This window comes from Anolis sagrei, chromosome X (assembly GCF_037176765.1).
Source record: "Anolis sagrei isolate rAnoSag1 chromosome X, rAnoSag1.mat, whole genome shotgun sequence".
Lineage (NCBI taxonomy): Eukaryota > Metazoa > Chordata > Lepidosauria > Squamata > Dactyloidae > Anolis > Anolis sagrei.
The window spans coordinates 67,471,467-67,496,543 of NC_090034.1; the positions used below are offsets into that span (position 1 = coordinate 67,471,467).

Genomic DNA, 25,077 nt, shown 5'->3' on the forward strand with positions numbered 1-25,077 from the left:
AGTAGGGATTCACAACCTGACCTCCAGAGTCAAACTCTAGCACTCAAAACAATATGCAAGTTATTTTTAAACCCATTAAACTCCTATTAAAGTTTTATAACCATTTCATTTAGGTAGAGATGTCTTCCATTCACTAGATATCTGTGCAAAATTCATTCTTACCATTCCTACCATTTCTTTTGTGTCTTCCATTTATTTGGAAGTATGAAACAGGAAGCCCCCTCTCCCCATGAAAATCTGCTCAACACAAAAGGATGCCTACAGCCTGCTTTCGTGTGCATCTGAACTTGCCTTGGAAAGAGAGTGCATGTGTGGCAAGGCGTGCAGGCAAGCAAGTCTGGAGCTCGGTTGCAGGTGAGCTCCGGGATGCACTGCACTTCTTCCCTTCCTCCTCCTTCCTGTTTCTTGTCTTCCTCTCTGATGCTGCTCCCCTTCCAGGATCCAGATATGGGGATAGGCAACTGGGTGAGACCTCAATTAGCTTGCCTCCTCGTCTTGGAAAGAGAGTACGTGTGTGGCAGGCGTGCAGGCAGGCTGGCCCAGAGCTTGACTGCAAGTGCGCTCTGAGTCTGCCTGCCTACACGCTCCACCACACATGCACCCTTGGAGAATGGCAGGGCTTGTGTGGTGGAGTTTGCACGCAGGCCTGGAGCAGGCCTGCATCTGAACGCCTCTTGCTCTAGAGAAAGAGGCACTTGGCTGCAGGCACTGGCAGGTGCACACGCTTTTCAGGCCTACCTGCATGCCCCACCACACATGCACTCTCGGAGACTGGTGGGGCATGTGTGGTGGGGTGTGCAGGAAGACTCGGAGCAGGCCTGCATCTGAGTGCTTTTTGTTCTAGAGTAAAAGGCGCTTGGCTGCAGGCACTGGCAGGTGCACATGCTTTTCAGGCCTACCTGCATGTCCCGCCACACATGCACTCTTGGAGAGCGGTGGGGCATGTGTGGTGGAGTGTGCATGCAGGCCCAGAGCAGGCCTGCATCTGAACGCCTCTTGCTCTAGAGTAAGAGGCACTTGGCTGCAGGCATTAGCAGGCACACATGCTTTTCAGGTCTGCCTGCACGCCACACCAAACATGCACTCTTAGAGAGTGTGGCAGGGCGTGTGTGGTGGGGTGTTTAGGCAAGCCCGGAGTGGGCCTGCAGCTGAGCACATCTAGAGTAAATAGCATTCAGCTGCAGGCATGCTTTCCAGCTGAGCGCTTCTTACTCTATAGTAGCAACAGCAGGTGCCAGGTAAGAAGAACACACGCTGGGAAGGCGAGCCAGTGTGTAGGAAGCCTCCCCCCCATAATGGTCCAATTTTCGGGCCCTGAAACGAAAGAACTGAAAACAACCCTCCTAATTTTGGTAGGTTTACAAAAAATGAATTGGACCCCCCAATTCTGGACAGTCTACAAAGGCAACCCCATGTAGATACCATTGCAGTAGTCTATACAGGATGTAACCAGAGCGTGGATTACCATGGCCAAGACAGACTTCCCAAGGTATGGCTGCAGCTGGCACACAAGTTTTAACTGTGCAAATGCTCCCCTGGTCACTGCCGAAACCTGGGGTTCAAGGCTCAGCGATGAATCCAGGATCACACCCAAGCTGCAAACCTATTATTCACTGGTGCAAAAGTAATTGAAATGCACTTTGCAAAAATCTTCGCCAACATGGCCAGTGGTGAGAAGTGATGGGAGTTGTCATCTGTGGCATTTGAAGGTCTGAACTATTTCCATTCTGTCACTGGTGGCACCAGATAAGATTTATGTTTCCTGCCTCAGGCAGCGAAAGGTCTTCAACTTGCATTACAATTGGGTTGCATTTATTCATCTGGTGTTATAGTACTGAGAATAGTTTGAGATCTTATTGAAATGATATTTGGGATGACCTCAGAGGGGAAAAAAGGCAAGAAATAAAAAAAAAGATGCTTGGGATTTCTGTACAGAGTGTCACATACCCTATTATACATTTTATTGGCCTCAAAGACTGTAAGAGTTTATGGAGTTCACAGACAGCACACTGCCTGGATTGTAAAGTATAAAGGCATACGATTACCTTTTCCTCCAGAATGCTAGATTTGTATCAATTATAATGACGGTTTTCATTATCTCCTCTCTGCTCAGGAGTGATAAAGAAATAATTTCCTATGCGATTGTTTTATTGTTTAGATGTTATGAACTTCTGATTGCTAGAAAGTGAAAGAAAAATGTTAACACCCAGGTACTGAACAGCCAGAGTGAGATAGTAATTTCAGTGTTGGACTTCGACTCTGGAGACCTGGATTCCAATCCTCCCCATGGTTGGCCATGGGGAGGTCACACTCTCTCAGCCTCTGAGGAAGGCAAAGGCAAGTCCCACATGAAAAAACCTTGCAAGAAAATCCCATGATAAGTAGATACAATGCCATGTGAAAACGGGTTTTGAACAGACAATAAGAACATGTCTTTTGGTTGTTGTAGGTTTTTTTGGGCTTTATGGCCATGTTCTAGAGGCATTCTCTCCTGATGTTTTGCCTGCATCTATGGCAAGCATCCTCAGAGGTAGGAGCCCCTGGTGGCGCAGTGGGTTAAAGCACTGTGCCGGCAGGACTGAAGACCAACAGGTCGCAGGTTCGAATCCAGGGAGAGGCGGATGAGCTCCCTCTATTAGCTCCAGCTCCTCATGCGGGGACATGAGAGAAGCCTCCCACAAGGATGATAAAACATCAAAAATCATCCAGGCGTCCCCTGGGCAACGTCCTTGCAGACGGCCAATTCTCTCACAACAGGAGCGGTTGCTCCTGACACGACAAAAAAAATAAAATCCTCAGAGGTAGTGAGGATGCTTCTGAGGATGCCTGCCATAGATGCAGGCGAAATGTCAGGAGAGAATGCCTCTAGAACAGTGCTTCTCAACCTGGGGGTCGAGACCCCTGGGGGGTTGTGAGAGGGTGTTAGAGGGGTCACCAAAGACCATCAGAAAACACAGTATTTTCTGTTGCTCATGCAAGTTCTGTGTGGGAATTTGCCCCAATTCTATCCTTGGTGGGGTTCAGAATGCTCTTTGAACCCCACCAAGGTGAACTATAAATCCCAGCAACTACAACTCCTAAATATCAAGGTCTATTTTCCCCAAACTCCACCAGTATTCACATTTGGGAATATTGAGTATTCGTGCCAAGTTTGGTCCAGCTCCATCATTGTTTGAGTTCATGTCGCTCTCTGAATGTAGGTGAACTACAACTCCCAAATTCAAGGTCAATGCCCACCAAACTCTAGATAGTATTTTCTATTGATCAAGGGAGTTCTGTGTGCCAAGGTGGTTTAATTCCATCGTTGGTGGTGTTCAGAATGCTCTTTGATTGTAGGAGAACCATAAATCCCACCCCAACCCCACCAGTAATCAAATTTGGGCATGTCGGGTATTTGTGCCAAATTTGGTCCAGTGAATAAAAATACATCCTGAGTATCAGATATTTACATTACGATTCATAACAGTAGCAATATTATAGTTATGAGTAGCAACAGAAATAATTTTATGGTTGGGAGTCACCACAACATGAGGAACTGCATTAAGGGGTCGCGGCATTAGGAAGGTTGAGAAACACTGCTCTAGAACATGGCCATATAGCCCGAAAAGACCTACAACAACCCAGTGATTCTGGCCATGAAAGCCTTCGACAATACATTGAACATGGCTTTGGTTGGACAGGAAAAGGGAAAGTAGAATCATAGAATCATAGAGTTGGAAAAGACCTCATGGGCCATCCTGTCCAACCCCGTCAAGAAGCAGGAAGATTACATTCAAAGCACTTGCAACAGATGGCCATCCAGCCTCTGTTTAAAAGCCTCCAAAGAAGGAGCCTCCACCACACTCTGAGGCAGAGACTTCTCACAGTTAGAAAGTTCTTCCTCATGTTCAGGTGGAATCTCCTGTAGTTTGAAGCCATTGTTCTGTGTTCTAGTCTCCAGGGCAGCAGAAAACAAGCTTGCTCCCTCCTCCCTATGACTTCCCCTCACATATTATACATGGCACTCATCATGTCTCCTCCCAGCCTTCTCTTCTTCAGGCTAAACACACCCAGCTCTTTAAGCCACTCCTCATAGGGCTTGTTCTCCAGACCCTTGATCATTTTAGTCACCCTCCTCTGGACACACTCCAGCTTGTCAACATCTCCCTTCAACTTTGGTGCCCAGAACTGGACACAGTGTGATTCCATGTGTGATCTCACCAGGGCAGAATAGAGGGGTAGCATGCCTTTGACCCTATACTCCTATTTATGCAGGCCAAAATCCCATTGGCTTTTTAAGCCACCGCATGACATTGTTGGCTCATGTTTAACTTGTTGTCCATGAGGACTCCAAGATCTTTTTCAAAGTAATGTATTGTATCAATGGTAACTCTATTCATGTGTTTGTCTTATATAAAGCTGGATCTACGATGCCAGAAAATCCAGTTTCTGAATCCAAATTATCTGTTTTGAACTGTATTATATGTGTCTACACTCATAATCCAGTTCAAAGCAAATAATCTGGATTCAAAAACTGGTTTATATGGCAATGGAGGCTCCATCTACACAATAGATTACTATATATTACAATATATGACTATTACTATATATTACTATTACAATAAAGCTCATTGCTTTAAAGAAATAACTCTTTGTAATCAATAAAATTTATTTTGAGTTACCTACAGTGTTTTGGGTCTCTGAGAGTTCCAGTTTCCTAAAGGAGGGCAAGAAGCAATCCCTTGGGGGAAAGATGTCACGTCCATGCCTCTTTCACTAAGAGCTATAGCCCCCAGGCGTGATGACACACAAGTGGATGGTGAAGTGGTAGCTCCCCCTGCGGCTGGAACCAAGCTTACCCTCATGAATCTGGGAAAAGCTGGAATGTTAAATTGCCTCTGTGTCTGTCTATAAATATTGTATGTCTAAATGGCATTGAATGTTTGCCATGTATATGTGCATTGTAATCCATCCTTGGCGGAATATAAATACTGTAAATAATTAAATAAATAAATAATAAAGGTTAGAGTTAGATACAGAATGGGTGACGCCTGGCTCGAGAGCAGTACGTGTGAAAAAGATCTTGGAGTCCTCGTGGACAACAAGTTAAACATGAGCCAACAATGTGATGTGGCGGCAAAAAAAGCCAATGGGATTTTGGCCTGCATCAATAGGAGCATAGTGTCTAGATCTAAGGAAGTAATGCTACCCCTCTATTCTGCTTTGGTTAGACCACATCTGGAATATTGTGTCCAATTCTGGGCACCACAATTCAAGAGAGATATTGACAAGCTGGAATGTGTCCAGAGGAGGGCGACTAAAATGATCAAGGGTCTGGAGAACAAGCCCTATGAGGAGCGGCTTAGGGAACTGGGCATGTTTAGCCTGAAGAAGAGAAGGCTGAGAGGAGATATGATAGCCATGTATAAATATGTGAGAGGAAGCCACAGGGAGGAGGGAGCAAGCTTGTTTTCTGCTTCCTTGGAGACTAGGACGCGGAACAATGGCTTCAAACTACAAGAGAGGAGATTCCATCTGAACATTAGGAAGAACTTCCTGACTGTGAGAGCCGTTCAGCAGTGGAACTCTCTGCCCCGGAGTGTGGTGGAGGCTCCTTCTTTGGAAGCTTTTAAGCAGAGGCTGGATGGCCATTTGTCAGGGGTGATTTGAATGCAATATTCCTGCTTCTTGGCAGGGGGTTGGACTGGATGGCCCATGAGGTCTCTTCCAACTCTTTGATTCTATGATTCTATATGTCTTTGGGTGCATCAACACAGGTGACTTAATGCAGTTTGACCCCACTTAGAATCATAGAATCATAGAATCGTAGAATCAAAGAGTTGGAAGAGACCTCATGGGCCATCCAGTCCAACCCCCTGCCAAGAAGCAGGAATATTGCATTCAAATCACCCCTGACAGATGGCCATCCAGCCTCTGCTTAAAAGCTTCCAAAGAAGGAGCCTCCACCACACTCCGGGGCAGAGAGTTCCACTGCTGAACGGCTCTCACAGTCAGGAAGTTCTTCCTAACTTCAATTGTGATAACTCAATGCTCTGGAATCCTGGGAGTTGTAGCTTAGTGAGGCACCAGCACTCGTTGGCATAGAAGGCTAGATAGCTCACAAAACTACAACTCCCAGGATCCCATAGCATGAAGTCACAGCAGTTCAAGAGGGGTCAGATTGCATTTGTTCTACAATGTCGATGCAGCCTTTGTCAAAATACTTTTGATACGACCTTTTACTTTTTTTAAAAAAATGAAGAAATTTACCCCTGTCAAGTATCAACCTGTGCTAAAAATATTATTCAAAACCATGTAATGATAAAATAATGCAATTAATGCTCGGAACAAAGGGCTGTCAAGTTGCATACTTCATTAGCTAAAGCAGCCATTCAAGTAAACTGCATTTTAACAAGGCTGACCCTAATTAAATAGCTAATTACATTTTTGCACACTGCAGACCATAACCTTGTTGCAAGGGAAACAAGCTTCCGGAGTCCAAGAATTATTTATGTATCCTTCCCTTTCTTCCCTTCCTTTGCTCTCCTCTTTGCCCTAGTTGTGTTTTTTTTTAATTTAAAGATTATTTAACGAGCCATTAAATAACAAGAAACCTCCTGGCAAATACAGATAAATGGATGACATGAAGCTCACTTAAAAAAATAATATTCACAGAAGCCAACCAAGAAGTGGTAAGAAATAAACAGAGATGGGCTGTGGGGTTTCTCATGGCTCTGGTTGCCAAAGATGTAAATAAATGTGGGATGGCCATGGAAGGTTTCAGCTTATCTCATCTGTACATAGGAAATCCCCAATCCAGGTGCATTGCCTCATATTGTAATTCTTTGCAATACTGCACCAGTTTGCTTTTGCCTGAGTCTACAGAGAAGGGCAATTTTTGCTTCTTTTGGTGCATCTACATTGTAAAATTAATGCAGTTTGGCATCACCTGCACTGCCATGGCTCAATGCTATGTAGTTGTAGTTTGCTAAGACATTAGCACTATTAGAGAAGGCTAAAGGCCTTGTAAAATGACATCTCCCCTAATTCCATGGCATTGAGCTATTGTAGCTAAAGTGCTGTCAAACTGTATTAATTCTACATTGTAGATGCACCCACAGGAGCCCCCAGTGGTGAAGGGGGTTAAATCACTGAGCTGCTGAACTTGCTGACTGAAAGGTCAGTGGTTCAAATTTGGGGAGCGGGGTGAGCTCCTGCTGTTAGCCCCAGCTTCTGCCAAACTAGCAGTTCGAAAACATGCAAATGTGAGTAGATCAATAGGTACCGCCCAGTGAGAAGGTAATGGCACTCCATGCAGTTATGCCTGCCACATGACCTTGGGGGCATCTATGGACAACGCTGGCTCTTCGCCTTAGAAATGGAGATGAGCACTACCCTCCAGAAGTGGACTTAACTAGAGTTAATGTCAAGTGGAATTCTTTACCTTCATCTTTTAGATGCACCCACAGGCTGTTTTCTGTGGAAATCAATCATAGGTGAATCTTAAGCAAAATGTTTTTGTTCTGGTTTTATTTTGCTGTAACATGTTGTCTGGGCTTGGCCCCATGTAAGCCGCTCCGAGTCCCCATTGGGGAGATGGTGGTGGGGTATAAATAAAGGTTATTATTATTATTATTATTATTATTATTATTATTATTATTATAATACCGCTCAAGCAGGGAGCTTTGAGATGGTTGAACAGAAGCTTTCCGAAGCTCTAGGTGCTCTTACTGCCTATTACAGGGAAAACCAGCTGATTCCTAATCCATCTAAAACACAGACATGTGCCTTTCACCTTAAGAACAGACAAGCATCCAGAGCTCTGAGGATTACCTGGGAAGGAATCCCACTGGAGCATTGCAGCACACCCAAATACCTGGGAGTCACTCTGGACCGTGCTCTTACCTAAAAGAAGCACTGCCTGAATATTAAGCAAAAAGTGGGTGCTAGAAATAATATCATACGAAAGCTGACTCGCACAACCTGGGGATCACAACCAGACACAGTGAAGACATCTGCCCTTGTGCTATGCTACTCTACTGCTGAGTATGCATGCCCAGTGTGGAACACATCTCACCAAGCTAAAACAGTGGATGTAGCTCTTAATGAGACACGCCGCATTATCTGCACCCTACACCACTGGAGAAATTACACTGTTTAGCCGGTATTGCACCACCTGACAACTGCCGGGAAGTATCAGCCAATAGTGAAAGGAACAAGGCAGTGACATCTCCAGCTCATCCCCTGTTTGGATATCAGCTAGCACGTCAATGACTTAAATCAAGAAATAGTTTTCTAAGATCTACAGAGACACTCGCTGGAACACCTCAGCAAGCGAGAGTCCAAAAGTGGCAGGCTCAAACCCAGAACCTCAATCAATGGCTGATACCGAATGAGAGACTCCCCCCTGGGCACACAGAAAACTGGGTGACTTGGAAGGCACTGAACAGACTGCGCTCTGGCACCACAAGATGCAGAGCCAACCTTAAGAAATGGGGCTACAAAGTGGAATCCACGACATGCGAGTGTGGAGAAGAGCAAAATACAGACCACTGCTGCAATGCAACCTGAACCCTGCCACATGCACAATGGAGGACCTTCTTGCAGCAACACCAGAAACAGTCCAAATGGCCAGATACTGGTTAAAGGACATTTAATCAACTACCAAGCTTGCAAACTTTGTATTTTGTCTGTTTGTTTGTTAAAAAATGCAACACAACTGTTCGGTCTACTCCTGACACGATAAATAAATAATTGTTGTTGTTGTTGTTGTTGTTGTTTCCTGCACAAAGAACAACCCTTTCTGCTCAGAAATTAGCCTTTCGGCATTGAAATATTAGTTTTCATGCCGATGTATTCTTTTCCTTACTTCTTGCACAGAACATGCAATTTTCTGTGCAAAACAATTTCACCTTCACACAATGTTTATGCAAAATATGTCTTAACTGCAAACAGTCTTGTCAGTCCAAGATTCTTTATTTCAAAATGTATGAACATTTGGAAATAACTATTTTTTTCCTGTCTATCCCTACTCAGTAACTTCCACTAGGGGAAGGGAAGAGAACGGAGGGGCAGAATCTCCCCCTTCCCTGTAGGTTAAGGCAAAAGAAAATTATTTCCTGACTTTTATTTCCTTTGTGGCAACTTTTAATCATTTTGACCACTCTCTGATGTTGCCTGGCCACAGATGGCATTTGTAACCGAACAGTGCTCCAATGGGCCAAATTCCTTACTGGAGTGGCGTACAGGAAGCACACAACACCATTGCTATGCCAGCTCTACTGGCTGCCAGTCTGCAACCAAGCAGAATTCAAAGTGCTTGCTTTAGCCTATAAAGTCCTCAATGGTTCCAGCCCAGGTTAGCTGTCTGAAAATGTCTCCCTCTATGAACTATTTCAGAGGTTAAGATCTTCTAGGGAGTCCCAGCTATCGTTCCCACCATCTTTGAGGGCAGGACTAGTAAGGATGACAGACAGGGCCTACTCAGTGGTGGCCCCTCAGCTGTGGAACTCCCTCCCCAGTAAAATTAGATCAGCTCCCTCCCTCCTGACATTCAGAAAGAAATTAAAAGTATGTATGTGGGACCAAGTCTTTGGCCAGTAGTTCTCAGTGCAATAAGTGAAGATGGAATCATGCAATTTACAACCGGAAATGGCTCCTGGACTATGCTTTTGGATTGTGTGGTTTTGATAATTGTTCTTAAGATTGAGATGTTTTTAACATTTGGGTTTAATGTTTGTGTATGTATAGTATGTATATGCAGCATTGAATCAGGCCTTTTTGTAAGCTACTCTGAGCCCTCTTTGGGGTGAGAAGGGCAGGGTATAAATACAGTAAATAAATATATGGCTTCTTCTTTTTTTTTTTTGTTGTGTCAGGAGCGACTTGAGAAACTGCAAGTCGCTTCTGGTGTGAGAGAATTGGCTGTCTGCAAGGACGTTGCCCAGGGGACACCTGGATGATTTTGATGTTTTTATCATCCTTGTGGGAGGCTTCCCTCATGTACCTGCATGAGGAGCTGGAGCTGATAGAGGGAGCTCATCCGCCTCTCCCCGGATTCGAACCTGGGACCTGTCGGTCTTCAGTCCTGCCGGCACAGGGGTTTAACCCACTGCGCCACTGGGGGCTCCATTTTTTTATTTGTCATGTCAGGAGCGACTTGAGAAACTGCAAGTCGCTTTTGGTGTGAGAGAATTGGTCGTCTGCAAGGACATTGCCCAGGGGACGCCTGGATGATTTGATGTTTTTATATCATCCTTGTGGGAGGCTTCTCTCATGTCCCCGCATGAGGAGCTGGAGCTGATAGAGGGAGCTCATCCGCCTCTCCCCGGATTCGAACCTGCGACCTGTCGGTCTTCAGTCCTGCCGGCACAGGGGTTTAACCCACTGCGCCACCGGGGGCTCCATAATATATGGCTGATACATAGGTAGATAGATGGGTGGGTAGGCTGATAGAGAGAGAGGGGGGGTTATTTATTTATTTATTTACAGCTTTTATATTCCGCCCTTCTCACCCCGCAGGGTACTCAGGGCGGATTACAGAGTACACATATATGGCAAATATTCAATGCCAATTTTTGACATACAAACATATACAGACATACACAGAGGCTATTTAACTTTTTTCTGGCTGCCCGGGGAGCTGTCGCTTTCATCGTCCATCTGCGACGCTGATGAAGCACTTCCGCATTCCCCGCTGGAATGCTTCGCTGGAGTCTTCTTTATGGCCTCATAAATCAGTTAATTTAGCCTCCCCACACTTTAAGGTGGTACCTAATTTTCCTACTTGACAGATGCAACTGTCTTTCGGGTTGCAAAGGTCGACAACAGGCTACACACAATTGGTTGGAAACCCACTCCAACCCGGGCTGGCTTCGAACTCATGACCTTTTGGTCAGAGTGATCTTAATGCAGCTGACACTCAGCCAGCTGTGCCACAATCCCGGTATATAGGCAATTATACAGAGATTGATTGATGATTGATAGATAGAGCTGTATTATTGTCATGGTTCATTGCAGGTGGTCTATATTTTGAGGGTCTCCTGCAGAAATTGGCCACCACCGTGAATGAACATGTCAGCATTTCCTATACTATAGGAATAACAATGGCTCTCCGAGATCTCAAGAAAAGAGAGAAAGAGACTTCTCTCGGCACTATCCTTGCAGAGATTTAATAGGCAAATATGAAAAAGAGTGAACCAGGCATCTTCAGTCTGCAAACCATCCATCCATCTACTCAATTTTGTACGAGCATTGCGTGTTTTAAATCTTATATCTCTAGGATTTGCAGTTTTCCTGCTGGCGATGTTACCCATCAGATAAAAAGTCCAAGCTTCTGAGTTACCCACATATGGGAAGCTTCTATCTCATAACCAGCCCCCGCCCTCCAATCCCACCTACACATAACATTGTTTGCTTTCTCCGCAGAATAATGTCTTTCAGCAATCTGTTTCTGCAGTATCTGCAGATTCTGGTGACAGCAGTCAAACACTAGAAGGAATTGATTTGTTTTCCACCTTCTTCTCCCTCCAGCCCCTCCTCTTTCCTCTTCCTTTCAAAAACAAAAGCCCAGGGGACAGCGAGGAGATGGAAAACCTCATGGTGGAACAAGGTCTTTTGCCAATAGCACCAAGTTCAGTAGTAAGATGTGGGTTCAGCTGCACCTTTCTCAGCTTAGTATGGAAACGATTCACTGTTTTCTCTGGATTGGTTCTTTACTTCTTTTTTCTTTCTCAATTTTCCATCACTTTCCTCCCTGAAGCATCAACTGCATACCTTTTTGTTTGTTTCTGCATTCAATGTCCTTGTGTGCGGTTGCTGATCTAGTTCATTGACTTGCCCCATCTCTATGGCCCGTTAAGAACAGTGAGCTTGCTAGCAATCCCTTCATTGCTAGAAGATAGGCCTCAAAACTTCTGAGGATGGGCAAAATGTCAGAAGAGAATGCTTCTGGAATCATAGAATCATAGAGTTGGAAGAGACCTCATGGGCCATCCAGGCCAACCCCCTGCCTAGAGGCAGGAGTATTGCATTCAAAGCACCCCTGACAGATGGCCATCCAGCCTCTCTTTAAAAGCTTCCAAAGAAGGAGCCTCCACCACACTCCGGGCCAGAGAGTTCACTGCTGAATGGCTCTCACAGTCAGGAAGTTCTTCCTAATGTTCAGATGGAATCTCCTTTCTTGTAGTTTGAAGCCATTGTTCCGTGTCCTAGTCTCCAGGACAGCAGAAAACAAGCTTGCTCCCTCCTTCCTGTGGCTTCCTCTCACATATTTATACATGGCTATCATATCTCCTCTCAGCCTTCTCTTCTTCAGGCTGAACATGCCTTTAAGCCGCTCTTCATAGGGCTTGTTCTCCAGACCCTTGATCATTTTAGTCACTCTTGTCTGGACACATTCCAGCTTGTCAATATCTCTCTTCAATTGTGGTGCCCAGAATTGGACACAATATTCCAGGGGTGGACGAACCAAGGCAGAATAGAGGGGTAGAATTACTTCCCTAGATCTAGACACTATGCTTAGGCTTGGGCGGTTTCGTTCGTTAATTTTGTAATTCGTTATTAATTTGTATTTAAATTAGCTTATGATCCAATATTGAGCCATGCAGGAATAGTGTGAGGAGTAAATTAGATTCGAAACAATTTTTTCAATTTATTTCGTAATTATTTCGCAATTAGTTTGTAATTATTTCGTAATTATTTCGTAATTATTTTCGCATGTCTGGTGCAAGTTTTATAGTTGTTGTTTGTTTTATCACACCAACAGTCAACAACAGAGGGAGAGGGAAGCTTCAGAAGTTCCCCCTGTCCCATTTGGAGGTTTTTTTAACATATTGCGCAATTGCGTCCGCCATTAACGAATCGCTTCGTAATTTTACGAAATTTCGTATATTTCGAAATTTTTAAAAGGAAAATTTCGGAATTATTAAAAAAAACGAACCACAAGGGCCACCTAAAAACAAAACGAGTTTAGAACCAAATTTTTTCGTGGTTACCCAAGCCTAACTATGCTCCTATTGATGCAGGCCAAAATCCCATTGACTTTTTTGCCGCCACATCACATTGTTGGCTCATGTTTAACCTGCTGTCCACGAGGACTCCAAGATATTTTCCACACATACTGCTCTTGAGCCAAGCATTGTCCCCCATTCTGTATCTTTGCATTTTGTTTTTTTCTGCCTAAGTGGAGTATCTTGTATTTGTCCCTGTTGAACTTCATTTTGTTAGTTTTGGCCCATCTCTCTAATCTGTCAAGATTGTTTTGAACCCTGCTCCTCTCCTCTGGAGTATTGGCTATCCCTCCCAATTTGGTGTCGTCTGCAAACTGGATGATCATGCCTTCTAACCCTTCATCTAAGTCATTAATAGAGATCCTGAACAGGACCGGGCCCAGGACGGAACCCTGCAGCACTCCGCTTGTCACTTCTTTCCAGGATGAAGAGGAAGCATTGGTGAGCACCCTCTGAGTTTGTCCATTTAACCAATTACAGATCCACCTCACCTTAGTTTTGCCTAGCCCATGGCCATACAGCAACCCAATCCCTTCATTGACATTTGCTCCCCTGGCTGCATTTTAGCCATTCATTTTTGGGAAGCAATCCCCTTTTCCTGAGGTCCATTTGATGGTCCTTCTGCCTTACTCAGTTCTACAATGATCACCCAATGCATAGACCCAACCAAAGAAGGTAGACATTGAACCCCTCAGAGATGCATCAACAGGACCTACCTTGGCTGGGTTGACTGCTGTTATCACCCACACACAGTAGGCATTGTTATCATACTGGACGGGGTAGTTGGGAGATGTAATGACACCGCTGGGGCCTCGAAGGTATATATCACACATTCTAGCTGTGAGGGAGAAAAAGAAGAAGGAAAAAGACTGCGTTGGAGGCAACTCTTGAGGCTGGATTTACTTGTTAAGGAAGCAGGAAGGAAAAGGAATGATATTAGGTGCAATACATAGTCTGCTATCCATCAACCAAGACATGGGATAACCTTGGAAAATGTTCTAAGGGATCCAAAATATGCATGAGGGAGTCTAACAGGCTGCTACCCTATAGACTGCTATGTAAATCTAGAAATTCTAGTATAACACACACACACACAAAACTTACCAATGGGTCAATGGAAGCATTTGTGCTTTTCCGTCTCTACAGAATGGCCTCTGACTGATCCATGGGTCCATACTTTTGGCCCTCAAACCTGTTTTCAACCACCAAAAAGGCCCTCTCTCTCGTCCCCACCAATCACGCCTGCTATGCTGGTGGGATCGAGAGCAGGGCCTCTCCAGATGAACGAAGAGATTGTGTGGGTTCGTACACAGAGAATTGATTTCTTTTCTAGAATAACTATTTTGAAACTCAATCATGTTCAATCCTGTTGAATGGAAGCTAATCCTGACTCGCTACATGTAAGTTTCTGTTGGTCATGAAGTGTGCTTCCACCATATACCACCCCATTCCACCCCAAATGAGGTTTATTTTTTGAGCCTAATGGCTCTGATTCCCAAGTTGATTCAGCAGGAGGAGAGGTGCAAGGAAAAGTCAACTGCTGTAGCCTGTCCTAGCTTGTGTGAGTATGTGCTTTGCAACAGAAAGATATCTGGCAAAGCTTTGAGTGCTGGTCAATGTACAGATGTATTGATAACTCAAGAGCTGGCCCATATATACTTCTTCCTTCTCTTCACCAACAAAAAATTTGGAGACAAGACTGATTTCGCGAGGCAAGCTTGGCTCCTAATCCGATTCTTGGCAACTTTATTAAATCTGGGTTGCAGTGTGGCTTCCTCCAGAGTGTGTGCTTCACCCACGCTCAGCCTGGAGGCTGAATCAAATCCCAACACCATAAATATTTAATAGCAAAGAGATGAATTATGTCTGATTTTTCTACAGACTCCAGGATGATGGAGGTGGTTGCCCTTTTGAAGAACAGATTTTATTATAAAACAGCATTTCTCTGTGTGTGGGATGGCGAGAGAAAAAATTAGGAAGATAAGAGGAATGCCTTTCACAAGGAAAAGTCTCTGATGCCAGGATCACCATTCATTTCAGATTTACCAGGCATTAAGTTGAGCAGCAATGCACCCAGAATCTATTTTGAGTCATTGTTTAGGTCTGAGGAAAAGGCAATTGTTTCATATTGTCAGACTACAAGTATCCATCTTGGTTTTCATTATACTGACTAGATTCACTTTCCAAGTCATCCATAAGAGGCATTTTCCAATGCAATATTTACATTTTGGGGCTGCACGTCCTAAAATCTCCCCTCTAGCATAACCATTGGAATTGACAAGACTGGTAAATAGTACCCCCTCCCCCAGCAACAAATGTATTGCCAAAGTGGTTCTCTATAGTTTCAGGATCCAAGTCCTGGATATGCCAAGCTTCCAACCCTTCTGTACACAAAGCATGTACTCTACTGCTAGGCAAAAACCTCTCACTGCAGTGGATGCCAAGATGGTAATTTTGGACCACCTTGATGAGTACTGCCAACATATGATACTACAATATCAGGACATCCTTTTTAAATCCCCAAAAGCTCTGATATGGACTCTTTTGATGCCAGTATTGAATATACCAGCAGTGGACAAATTGCAGAGTTTGGACACCATTTCTGTGGCACCTAAATCCTCCACCAACCTCTTATAGGTTGGGACCCCTGGGGGGTCGGCAGGGGATGTCAGAGGGGTCGTCAAACACCATCAGAAAACACAGCATTTTCTGTTGGTCATGGGGGTCCTTTGTGGGAAGTTTGGCCCAATTCTATTGTTCGTAGGGTTCAGAATACACTTTGATTGTAGGTAAACTATAAATCTCTAATTCTCTCACAGAGACTTGTAGTTTCTCAAGTTGCTCCTGACAAGAAAAAAAAAGACCTCTTTCCATTCAGGGATAATTTTCTCAGCAGTGAACTAGAAATCCAGTGGTTCTCCCCAATATTTCAGATATTTTGCAATGCCCTCTCTAGAGAGATTAGGTTAGCCTTTTGGTCAAGCCTAAAAACATGGCTTTTTAAATGAGCCTTTGACCTTGAGTAGACTGAAATGGGTACATGTGAGGACTGATTATTCATCTGACATTTAGTTCATTAATTGATGACAGCCAGTTTTATCGGCAGGTACTATTATGTTTTATACATTTTAACAATTTGATTATTACATGACGTTTTGTGCGCGTGTTGTGGTTGCTGTTATAATTTTATATTGTTATTTTTTATGCTTATGTATTGTTTATTTTACATGCAGCACTCTGGAGTGCTTTTGTGAGCTGCCCTGAGTCCCTTTGGGGAGATGGTGGCAGGGTATAAATAAAGATTATTATTATTATTAACTGGCACTCCTTACAGGGAGAGGTCAACCCTCCTGTTTAAGGAGCTCCAATGGCTGCAGTTCATTTTCCGGTCCCAATTCAAGGTGCAGGTGCTTACCTATAAAGCCCTAAACGGTTTGGGGCCCGCCTACCTGCATGACCACATCTCGGTATACGAACCCCCATGATCTCTCCGATCATCTGGAGAGGCCCTGCTCACGATCCCACCTGCGTTGCAAGCGCGACTGGTGGGGACGAGGGACAGGGCCTTCTCCGTGGTGGCCCCCCGACTCTGGAACTCTGTCCCCAAGGACATCAGACAAGCCCCAACATTGGCAGTCTTTAGGAAGAGCTTGAAGACGTGGCTGTTCCAGTGTGCCTTCCCAGAATAGGAAACTCCAAGCATCATGTCCCAAATGCACTTTACTAGAGATTTAAGATTGTCTGCACACCGCACCTATCTCCAAAAACCTATCCATTTCACCTGTCATATCCAGCATTTTTAAAAATTTTAATCATTACATTTGGCCCGGCCTTAGTTTTAAATGCGTCGTGGTGTTATTGTCTAATGTTTACTGCTAGTCTTTTAATGTTTATTTTTTTTGTTTTATGAGTTTATTTATTGTTGTATTTGTTATGCTGTGGTTTTATTGATATGTTGGGCCTCGGCCTCTTGTAAGCCACACCGAGTCCTTCGGGAGATATTAGCGGGGTATAAATATAGGTTATTATTATTATTATTATTATTATTATTATTATTATTACTACTACTCATAGATGTGCTAATCCAAAAGGCAGGTCTGGCTTTAGATGTAGCTCCTTGTCCATTCCCCTTTGAGGAACCCTGGCCTGACTTTTTGAGAAATACAAGTTTACAAGAATAAACAAGTAGAAGCAATTAAGCCAATCTAAGCCCCTGAGATGCTGCAGAAATAATGGCCAGCTAGGACTCCCTCAGGAGTGGGCTTGACACAGTGCACAGAACCATCACATTTTAACTTCTTCGTTTTGCTTGCTTATAATGAACCCCCAAGAAGGTGGGAATTGAAACCAATTGCCTGCCAAACTCCGTGGATTTGGCACAGCATGGTTCCTTGTCTCACCTCTACAGACGGGCCTCTGGTCGCTCCAGGCTGCAATCATACCACTCAGCTTCTTGCAGGTGATGCTCTTGGAGCCCTGCAAATCATAGCCTTCATTGCAGGTGAACTGGACACTGGATCCTAGCCTGGAAGGTAGAAGCGAAGTCATGTCAGCCTTGGAATCCAAGTCAGGGCTAAAAACTAAGGTTTTGATTAATTTCTAATCCGAGATATCTCTTCCAAGGGATTGGCTACTCATGGTAGACTGCATCCTACCGTATTATAGTGGCTTAGGATGGGGAATGAAACCTCGAAGCAAGCTGGATTTATCCAAATTCCTTGGCATTGTCTCCAACTGGCCTTAAGTTAAGTCAGAATTCAAAAGGGTATATGGTTGGGGAGAGAATGCAGAGGGGACTACTTTTTGTGTTGCCCATCCAGTCTGAAGCTGATGTACAAATGGAAGAGGGTCTTCTTTGCTGTGGCACCTCACTTGTGAGATGTCTTCTTCCTCCTCATAGATGCTCAGTTGGCACCAACATTGATTTCATTTCCGCATCATGTCAAGATATGAATTTGTATTTAACCTTTGGGTAGGGATGGACATTTATTTAACCTTTGGGTAGGGATGGATATGAGGACCACTGACATGAGGACCACATAAACACATAAGGTACCTATTTTGCACTCCTATGTTATATACATATTAATGGCTATCGGGACATGCAACTTCCTTACAAAGATAGTCTTCTGATTTGAAAGCCCCACTGTTGGAATATTTATCCTTTACTATCTCAAATTGTCAACCCATTTCCACATTCATTGTTGTTGTACTCTGTAATTATCCACTGGATGAAGTGGAACTCACCTCTTCGTTCTAGACCAGGGGTCCTCAAACTTTTTAAACAGAGGGCCAGGTCACAGTCCCTCAAACTGTTGGAGGGCCGGATTATAATTTGAAAAAAGATATGAAGGAATTCCTATGCAAACTGGACATATCTTATTTGTAGTGCAAAAAAACACTTAAAAATAATACAATAATTAAGATGAAGAAAAATTTAAACAAATATAAACGTATTAGTATTTCAATGGGACGTGTGGGCCTTCTTTTGGCTGATGAGATAGGATTGTTGTTTTTGTTGTGTGCTTTCAAGTCTTTTCAGACTTAGGTTGACCCTGAGTGAGGGCTGGGTAAATGACGTAGGAAGGCCATATCCGGCCCCCAGGCCTTAGTTTGAGGACCCTTGTTCTAGACACACATACTATTGCATCCTTACAGTCATGATATCGTGGTGGGATACTTTAAGAATACCGATGAAGTTTCAAGATGGGATTATTCATCCTAACCATTTGGAGTACTGAATCAGTCCTAAACAAAAACAACATCAAGTATCTCACAGGGCTCAGAAAGGTCTGCCAGCATGTTTGAACTTCAATGCTGGTTGGGAAATTTAGGAAGGAATAGTTTAAAGAAAAGGGCAATTTTCCCAAGCTCTGAAACAGACTTTACATTGATGTTTCCAAGCTCTTTTTTAAAAAAACCATAAGAATAAAGCAATATATCATGCTTTGCTTGATCAGCAAATAGCTTGTCCCATCTTAAGGACTTGTTTTCTGGTTCAATAGGACTCTAAAGGAGGAGAAAACAAGGAAACACCCTTCTGGAAAATTACTGGGAGAGACAGACCAGTAGTGTGTTTCCCATCTCAGATGTATCAGGGGTTGTTAATGTCTTCTGATGCTATTAAGTGATCTCTTCTCCTTGCTCCATTATACCTCCCTGGGACATTATTATTTCTTTGGTTCCAGTCCAGGTTTCAAGAGAGAGGAGATAGATGGGTGACTGAACATTGGAGGCACATTTTTAGTGAGCAAAATAGCAGTCAGCAGAGAAATAAAATTAAATATTGATCTACAGCCAAACAGACTCTGTCTTATACTTATGCACAACGCCAGGACCCAATATGCTTACTTTAATGCAGGAGTGGGTAAAGCATGGCCTAAGACTGTTGTGGTGGCCCCTGAGAATAATTGTTGGGGACTACTGGGGACTAACCATTCAATTTCAGCCCAAAATATTGGAGTCACAGTCTTTAAATGTTTTTCATCTCCAACACATCACCAAAGCAAATACTGAGCTACAGAGAGCCATTTGTGAGCTAAGAACTGGAAATAGTGTTTGGGATCTCTCAGGCCAGGATACATAATGCCTGGCTACTCATAGTCCATGTTAGGATCTAACTACAGGCTCTCCAACAAAGGTAATTGTACTTGCTCTGAGTCATATAAAGCTGCATTACAATCTGGACTGTTGGGTAACAGAATACATGGAAAAGCAGACTTTACTTTAGGTTGCTGGTTGAATTTTCTGAAGACACATGTCATGCTCTATGATAGACCACTTTGGGAAAACACCCAGGGGTTGGTTATGCTTCAGAATAATACAATAAAATACCAAGTCTACACAAGAGCAATGCCTTCATTGGCCAACCAAAGTGCACAGCATTTAACTCACAGCTTTCAGAGTTCTATCAGCTTCATCAGACAAAGATGTTAAAGATCATACAGGAGCAAAAAAAATGGAAGATATAGTCCCAGGCCTACATTTCATCTCATATGTTATTTCTTTTGTCAGTTAGGATGACCTACAACAGCGATTCACAAACTCAAGCCCTCCAAGTGTTTTGGTCTTAAACTCCCAGAAGCTTCAGCTACCTCAAATAATGAAGAGGGATTCTGGAAGCTGAAGTGCAAAATACCTTGAAAACAAAAAGTTTTGGAAATGCTGATTTAGAGGGATCTCAACGCAGGCAGAAGTTGCTTATCTGTTGCTAATGGTGTTGACATTTTATTACCTTTGTCTCTAGTCTCCACATGATCAAGAAAAAGTGTAGCCTCTGCCCACATTGACATCCCTCCAGACCACTGAAATGAAACTTCAAAGGGTTGCATGATATATTATGGATATTTTGTTTGACTGATTTTTTGGCACTTTGGGAAGAACATTTGTAGATTTCAAACACTGCCTTGAGAAATCCTGTAGCAGTCCTAGACATTATCAGGAATTCTTCTATGAGAAGACCACAAATAGTAGAAGAGTTTTTGCAAAACTTGACATTGCTTGAGGCACTCGATAGTCCACATTTTGAAACAGCAGGCAGCTGACTAACATTGGCAGGCAATAATATGGCTTCCCACAACTAGTTCTATGATCCTCTGGGAGTTTTATTCAATGTAGGGGACCTTCCACACAGCCCTATATCCCAGAATATCAAGGCAGAAAATCCCACATTATCTGAGTGTAGACACAGATAACCCAGTTCAAAGGAGATATTGTGGGATTTTCTGCCTTGATATTCTGAGATATAGGGCTGTGTGGAAGGGCCCTAGTTATCCATTTATGCAGAATACACAGCAATGCCTAACAAAATCTATGTCAGAATCCTCTGCAAGTTGGTTGGGGCATTTGGTTGATGGCAGCAACATGTGAAGTCAAGAGTCTTAACTAAGACTCCTGTAGGATGGAGGAAAATAAAGGAAAAGATGTGCGGCAAGAAAGAGAAAACACATCTTACCTGAAATCGTTGCCTATCCGTTTGCCTCGATCTGGAATCCCAGGGTCCGGACACATGTTATGTCCCTGGGACACACCAACCTGCGTTACTACAAAGCAAAAAAACAGTACATACAGAGATAGAAGACATGATTTGTTTGCCCTTTTAAAATATCATCTGTCTCAGTGTTGGTGGATGCAGAGAGTGAACATGGGAAATTACAAGTTGGAAAAGACGGTTGAGTGTGTGCGCGTTTTCCTCTTTCCCCCTCCCTCTATTCAGGAAATCAATGCTCAACTGGGGTTCCCTCCACCCCACACCACTTGAAGGAGACAAACCTTTTTCAAATGTAGGAATCCTTCATTTCACACAAGCAAAGACATCTCAGTTAAAAGGGCACATCTCTAGAGCTGTCTATTTGAAATATACAAGTGGAAAAGATACAGAAGTCCCCACCAACCCTCCACGGCCAATGTGAATGAGAGGCGCAGCTAAATAAATGGATCAAGAAATAAAGAGTAGTCGAATGTGACATCAAAAAGTGTATAGGTAGATGGGGGGAGAAGGGGACAGAAGCTGGTCAGAGAGTTTCAGAGTTCATAATCTGTTTGATTGTGGAAAACCTTCACAAGGGAGCAACCTCTTCCATTCACTGAGGGGAAAGTAACACCAGGAATATCCAGAATATCACTCATGCGCCAACACCCAGCCCTAAACCTGCATCCTTTGCAACCCTTCAAACATGTCAAGACCATTCTGGAAATAAATATTTTATAATCATATGGATCTAAGGAGGATCCAAGGATGCTTGGAGCAAATGCATTGCTTTCAACTGCAAGCTCCAGCTTGCTTATTTTTCAAAAAAAAAAAAGAAGTCAGGAAATATAATCAGACACATCAAAATCAATGGAATAAATGCCACAATCCCATCACCTGAGATTTGTTATTACCCCCTTCATGTATCCCCACTCCCAACCATTTTTGTGCCATGATGTGGATGAAGATGATGTGGGTCTTATGTCCCATGTTGTGTTGAGTAGGCAGATGGGTGAAAGGAAATGAGAAAGTTATTAGCAATTAATGCAAAAGCAGAAGAGCATGAAAATACAAATGAGAATGCCTCATTCTCACTGTGACTTCCCTACCAAATGATACATTCATACAATGAATAGATCCTCAAAGAACTTCTAAAACAGGATATCAACAGGAGTATGGACCGCAATGAAAGATGAATCTTTGCCAATGCATAAATGTGTCACACATGTTGATATGATGGCAATCAGAAATCTGTTGTTGAATAATCACATAGCAGGGTAATTTGACCAACCCTGGCATCTGACCTGCCATAGATGGTATGATACACATGTTCACATGTTTGGCTCAAAATCAGCCTATGACCAGGACTGGATTCTTCCACCATTGTGCCCAATGTGTCATGAGACCAGGAGGTGATGGTATTAGGAAACTTTGGGAGAAAATACAAGACCACAAATATATTGACCAATTCCTGCTTTCTAGTGCAAGAATCCTCTCCTTTACTTTTCAATACATTGGCTACCAGGTTTCTTGGCTCTCAAAGAAATTCGTTGGTTGGACACACTGGCTAGAAGATAAAGAACTGGACAATATTGTCACACTCATATAGTGCCTATGAAATGATGCACACATTACACTTTTGTTGGTAAGTACAGTATATGGTTTGCCCATCCCTGAAAGAACACAAAGCCTCGGTGGTATGGAAGTTCAATGAATATTTACATTCCTCCTTGTACTGTGTGCATGTTTGTTTCTCCCACAGAAGGTGTGCAACCCTTCAGTACAAGTATAACAAAAGATATCTCTGTAACTCAACACAAGCTTCAACAGGTCACGTATCAGTGTTGGGAAACAATGTATTTGTTGCCTTTGAGTTTTGAAGCAATGGACTGGCTGCATCCCCAAACACTTCTACATACAGAGGTATACCTCCTCCTTCCCAAATCTCCAGGCAAATCTTTTCACCCACTCACTTAAGCATTCCATATCTTCCATATCTTTCCCGAGGTAAAGCCTCCCCTGGCATCAGAGATTAATTTTAAGTCATGTCTATAGTCTGAGGAAGGGAAAAAGTTTCAAGGCAATTAGGGAATTATATATTTTTTTAAAATTGATAGTTTCAAAGACTTGTTTAATGGGCAACCAACACGATCATAAGAAATCACATCCAATATTGCACACAAAAGGCTTATCACAATAATGTATATGCTACTTTTCCAGTATCGTGCAGTGTTTGAGCATTGGTGTACAACTCTGGAGACAAGGGTTCAACTCCCTGCTTAGCCAAGTAAACTCATCCTGGGCAACTCACACACTCTCAGTCTCAGAAAAGTCCATAATAGGTTCATCTTAAGATTGCCATAAGTCAGAAACAATTTTAAGACACACAACAGGAATAGAGAAGAAAATGTAGGACTAGTCTTTGGTGACAATACATCAGACTTGCAAGAGCTCAAACAAAAGTTGACTTTAGTTCAATAACAACCCAAAATATTTATGAACTGAACAACAAGATGTTTTGTCCAAAACATCCATTCTGGGTGGGGGGAAACCCCATCACAAAAAGTTAAAAAATAATCCCCCAAAAGCACAAATCTTCCATAATCTTACACACTGGGGAGAAAACTTTCAGAATGGATTTGTTTTTGCATGCAAAACTGTAATAGTCTAGGATTAACATCCCTAGTGTGCAGATCACATGTAACCTTTTCCTTCTATGCCTCAACACAGCTGGCATATCATTTGTGAGAAGATCTCTGAGTGCCAGATTTGGGAGTTTTTCTTCCAGTACAAACACAGAAGAGAGGATTTTGGTATTATCACAGAAGAAGAAAAAGTCCAGTGCCATGCCTTCTTCAAACCCAGTGGTTCTCAACCTGTGGGTCCCTAGATGTTTTGGCCTTCAGCTCTCAGAAATCCTAACAGCTGGTAAACTGGCCGGGATTTCCGGGAGTTGTAGGCCAAGACACCTGGGGACCCACAGGTAGAGAACCACTATTCTAACCTGATACCTACTGACTTCCCTCCCACTATTTTCATTTTTTAACTGAAAGACACATTTGTTGAATGAATATGCTTTGAATGCATCTGGTTTGTTCCCTTCCTCAATATGTTCATTTCATTTTAGAAAAAGAGAGTAGAAGACAAATACAGGAAATGGATCTCGGTGGAACAGGGTTGGTTGTCACACAGTATTTGTAACTGAACAGGCCACAAAACTGAGTTGTTACAGATGTGCCTTCAAATTGTTTCTGATTTATGATGACCTTATGGAGAATGTATCATTAGGTTTTCTTGGCAGGATTTGTTTGAAGGAGGTTTGCCTTTGCCTCCTCTGAAAGGGTATGACTTGCCCAAACTAACCTAGTGAGTTTCCACGGCTGGGAGTGCATTCAAACCCAGAGTAATAGCCCAATGTTCCAACCAATACACCACGCTGACTCTCCAAGCCTTCTGTGACTTGGAGATATTTATTTTGCATGGTCTCAAAATCTAGTACAGTGGGGTCCCCAGATGTTTTTGGCCTACAACTCCCAGAAATCCTAACAGCTGGTAAACTGACTGGGATTTCTGGGAGTTGTAGGCCCAAAAATCTGGGGACCCCAGGTTGAGAACCACTGATCTAGTACATTCCAAGTTTTTCAGGACTTTGTAACTGTTTCTCCCACAAGTAATAATTCTTTCCCCATAACTCCATCTCTTATATGTCCAACTCCATTCATGGTTCAGGCATCCAATTTAAATTCCCTTACCCACCTATTTTCATGCTAGCCCTACCCAATGCATCCTAGATTTTGTACCTCCATTTCTCTTTCTGTTGACTATCCAAATTATTGTCTCCATGAAAAGTCAACAGAAAGAGGAATGGAGGTATACAATCTAGGAAAAAAATACCTGCACAATTCTCATACCATGGACATCTAAAAAAGACAAATATGTCCTAAACCAGAACAGGTCTGAACTCTCCCTAGAAGCCAAGATGATTACACCGAGGATGTCATACTTTGGCCATGTCATGAGAAGAAATGACTGACTAGAAAGCAAGTTAATGCTTGGGAAAGTGTTGGGCAGTAAGCAAAAGTTAACCATATTCCAGATGGAGAGACTCAGTCAAGAAGC

The 25,077-nt window shown here is 43.1% G+C and overlaps 1 protein-coding gene across 5 annotated transcripts in view; it reads right to left on the minus strand.

The window, feature by feature from the left end:
- Nucleotides 1-25,077, minus strand: part of CSMD2 (CUB and Sushi multiple domains 2) — a 984,984-nt gene that overhangs the window by 391,159 nt on the left and 568,748 nt on the right. For 4 of the 5 annotated variants that reach the window (XM_067473669.1, XM_067473670.1, XM_060784605.2 and 1 more), the window contains exons 8-10: nt 20,944-21,031; nt 17,390-17,514; nt 13,706-13,827 (exon numbers count right to left, since the gene is read on the minus strand). The exons of the other annotated variant lie outside the window; for it this stretch is intronic. In XM_067473669.1, coding sequence (XP_067329770.1) covers nt 13,706-13,827; nt 17,390-17,514; nt 20,944-21,031 — 335 coding nt within the window. The remainder of the gene's footprint in view (nt 1-13,705; nt 13,828-17,389; nt 17,515-20,943; nt 21,032-25,077) is intronic. 5 annotated transcript variants of the gene reach the window in all.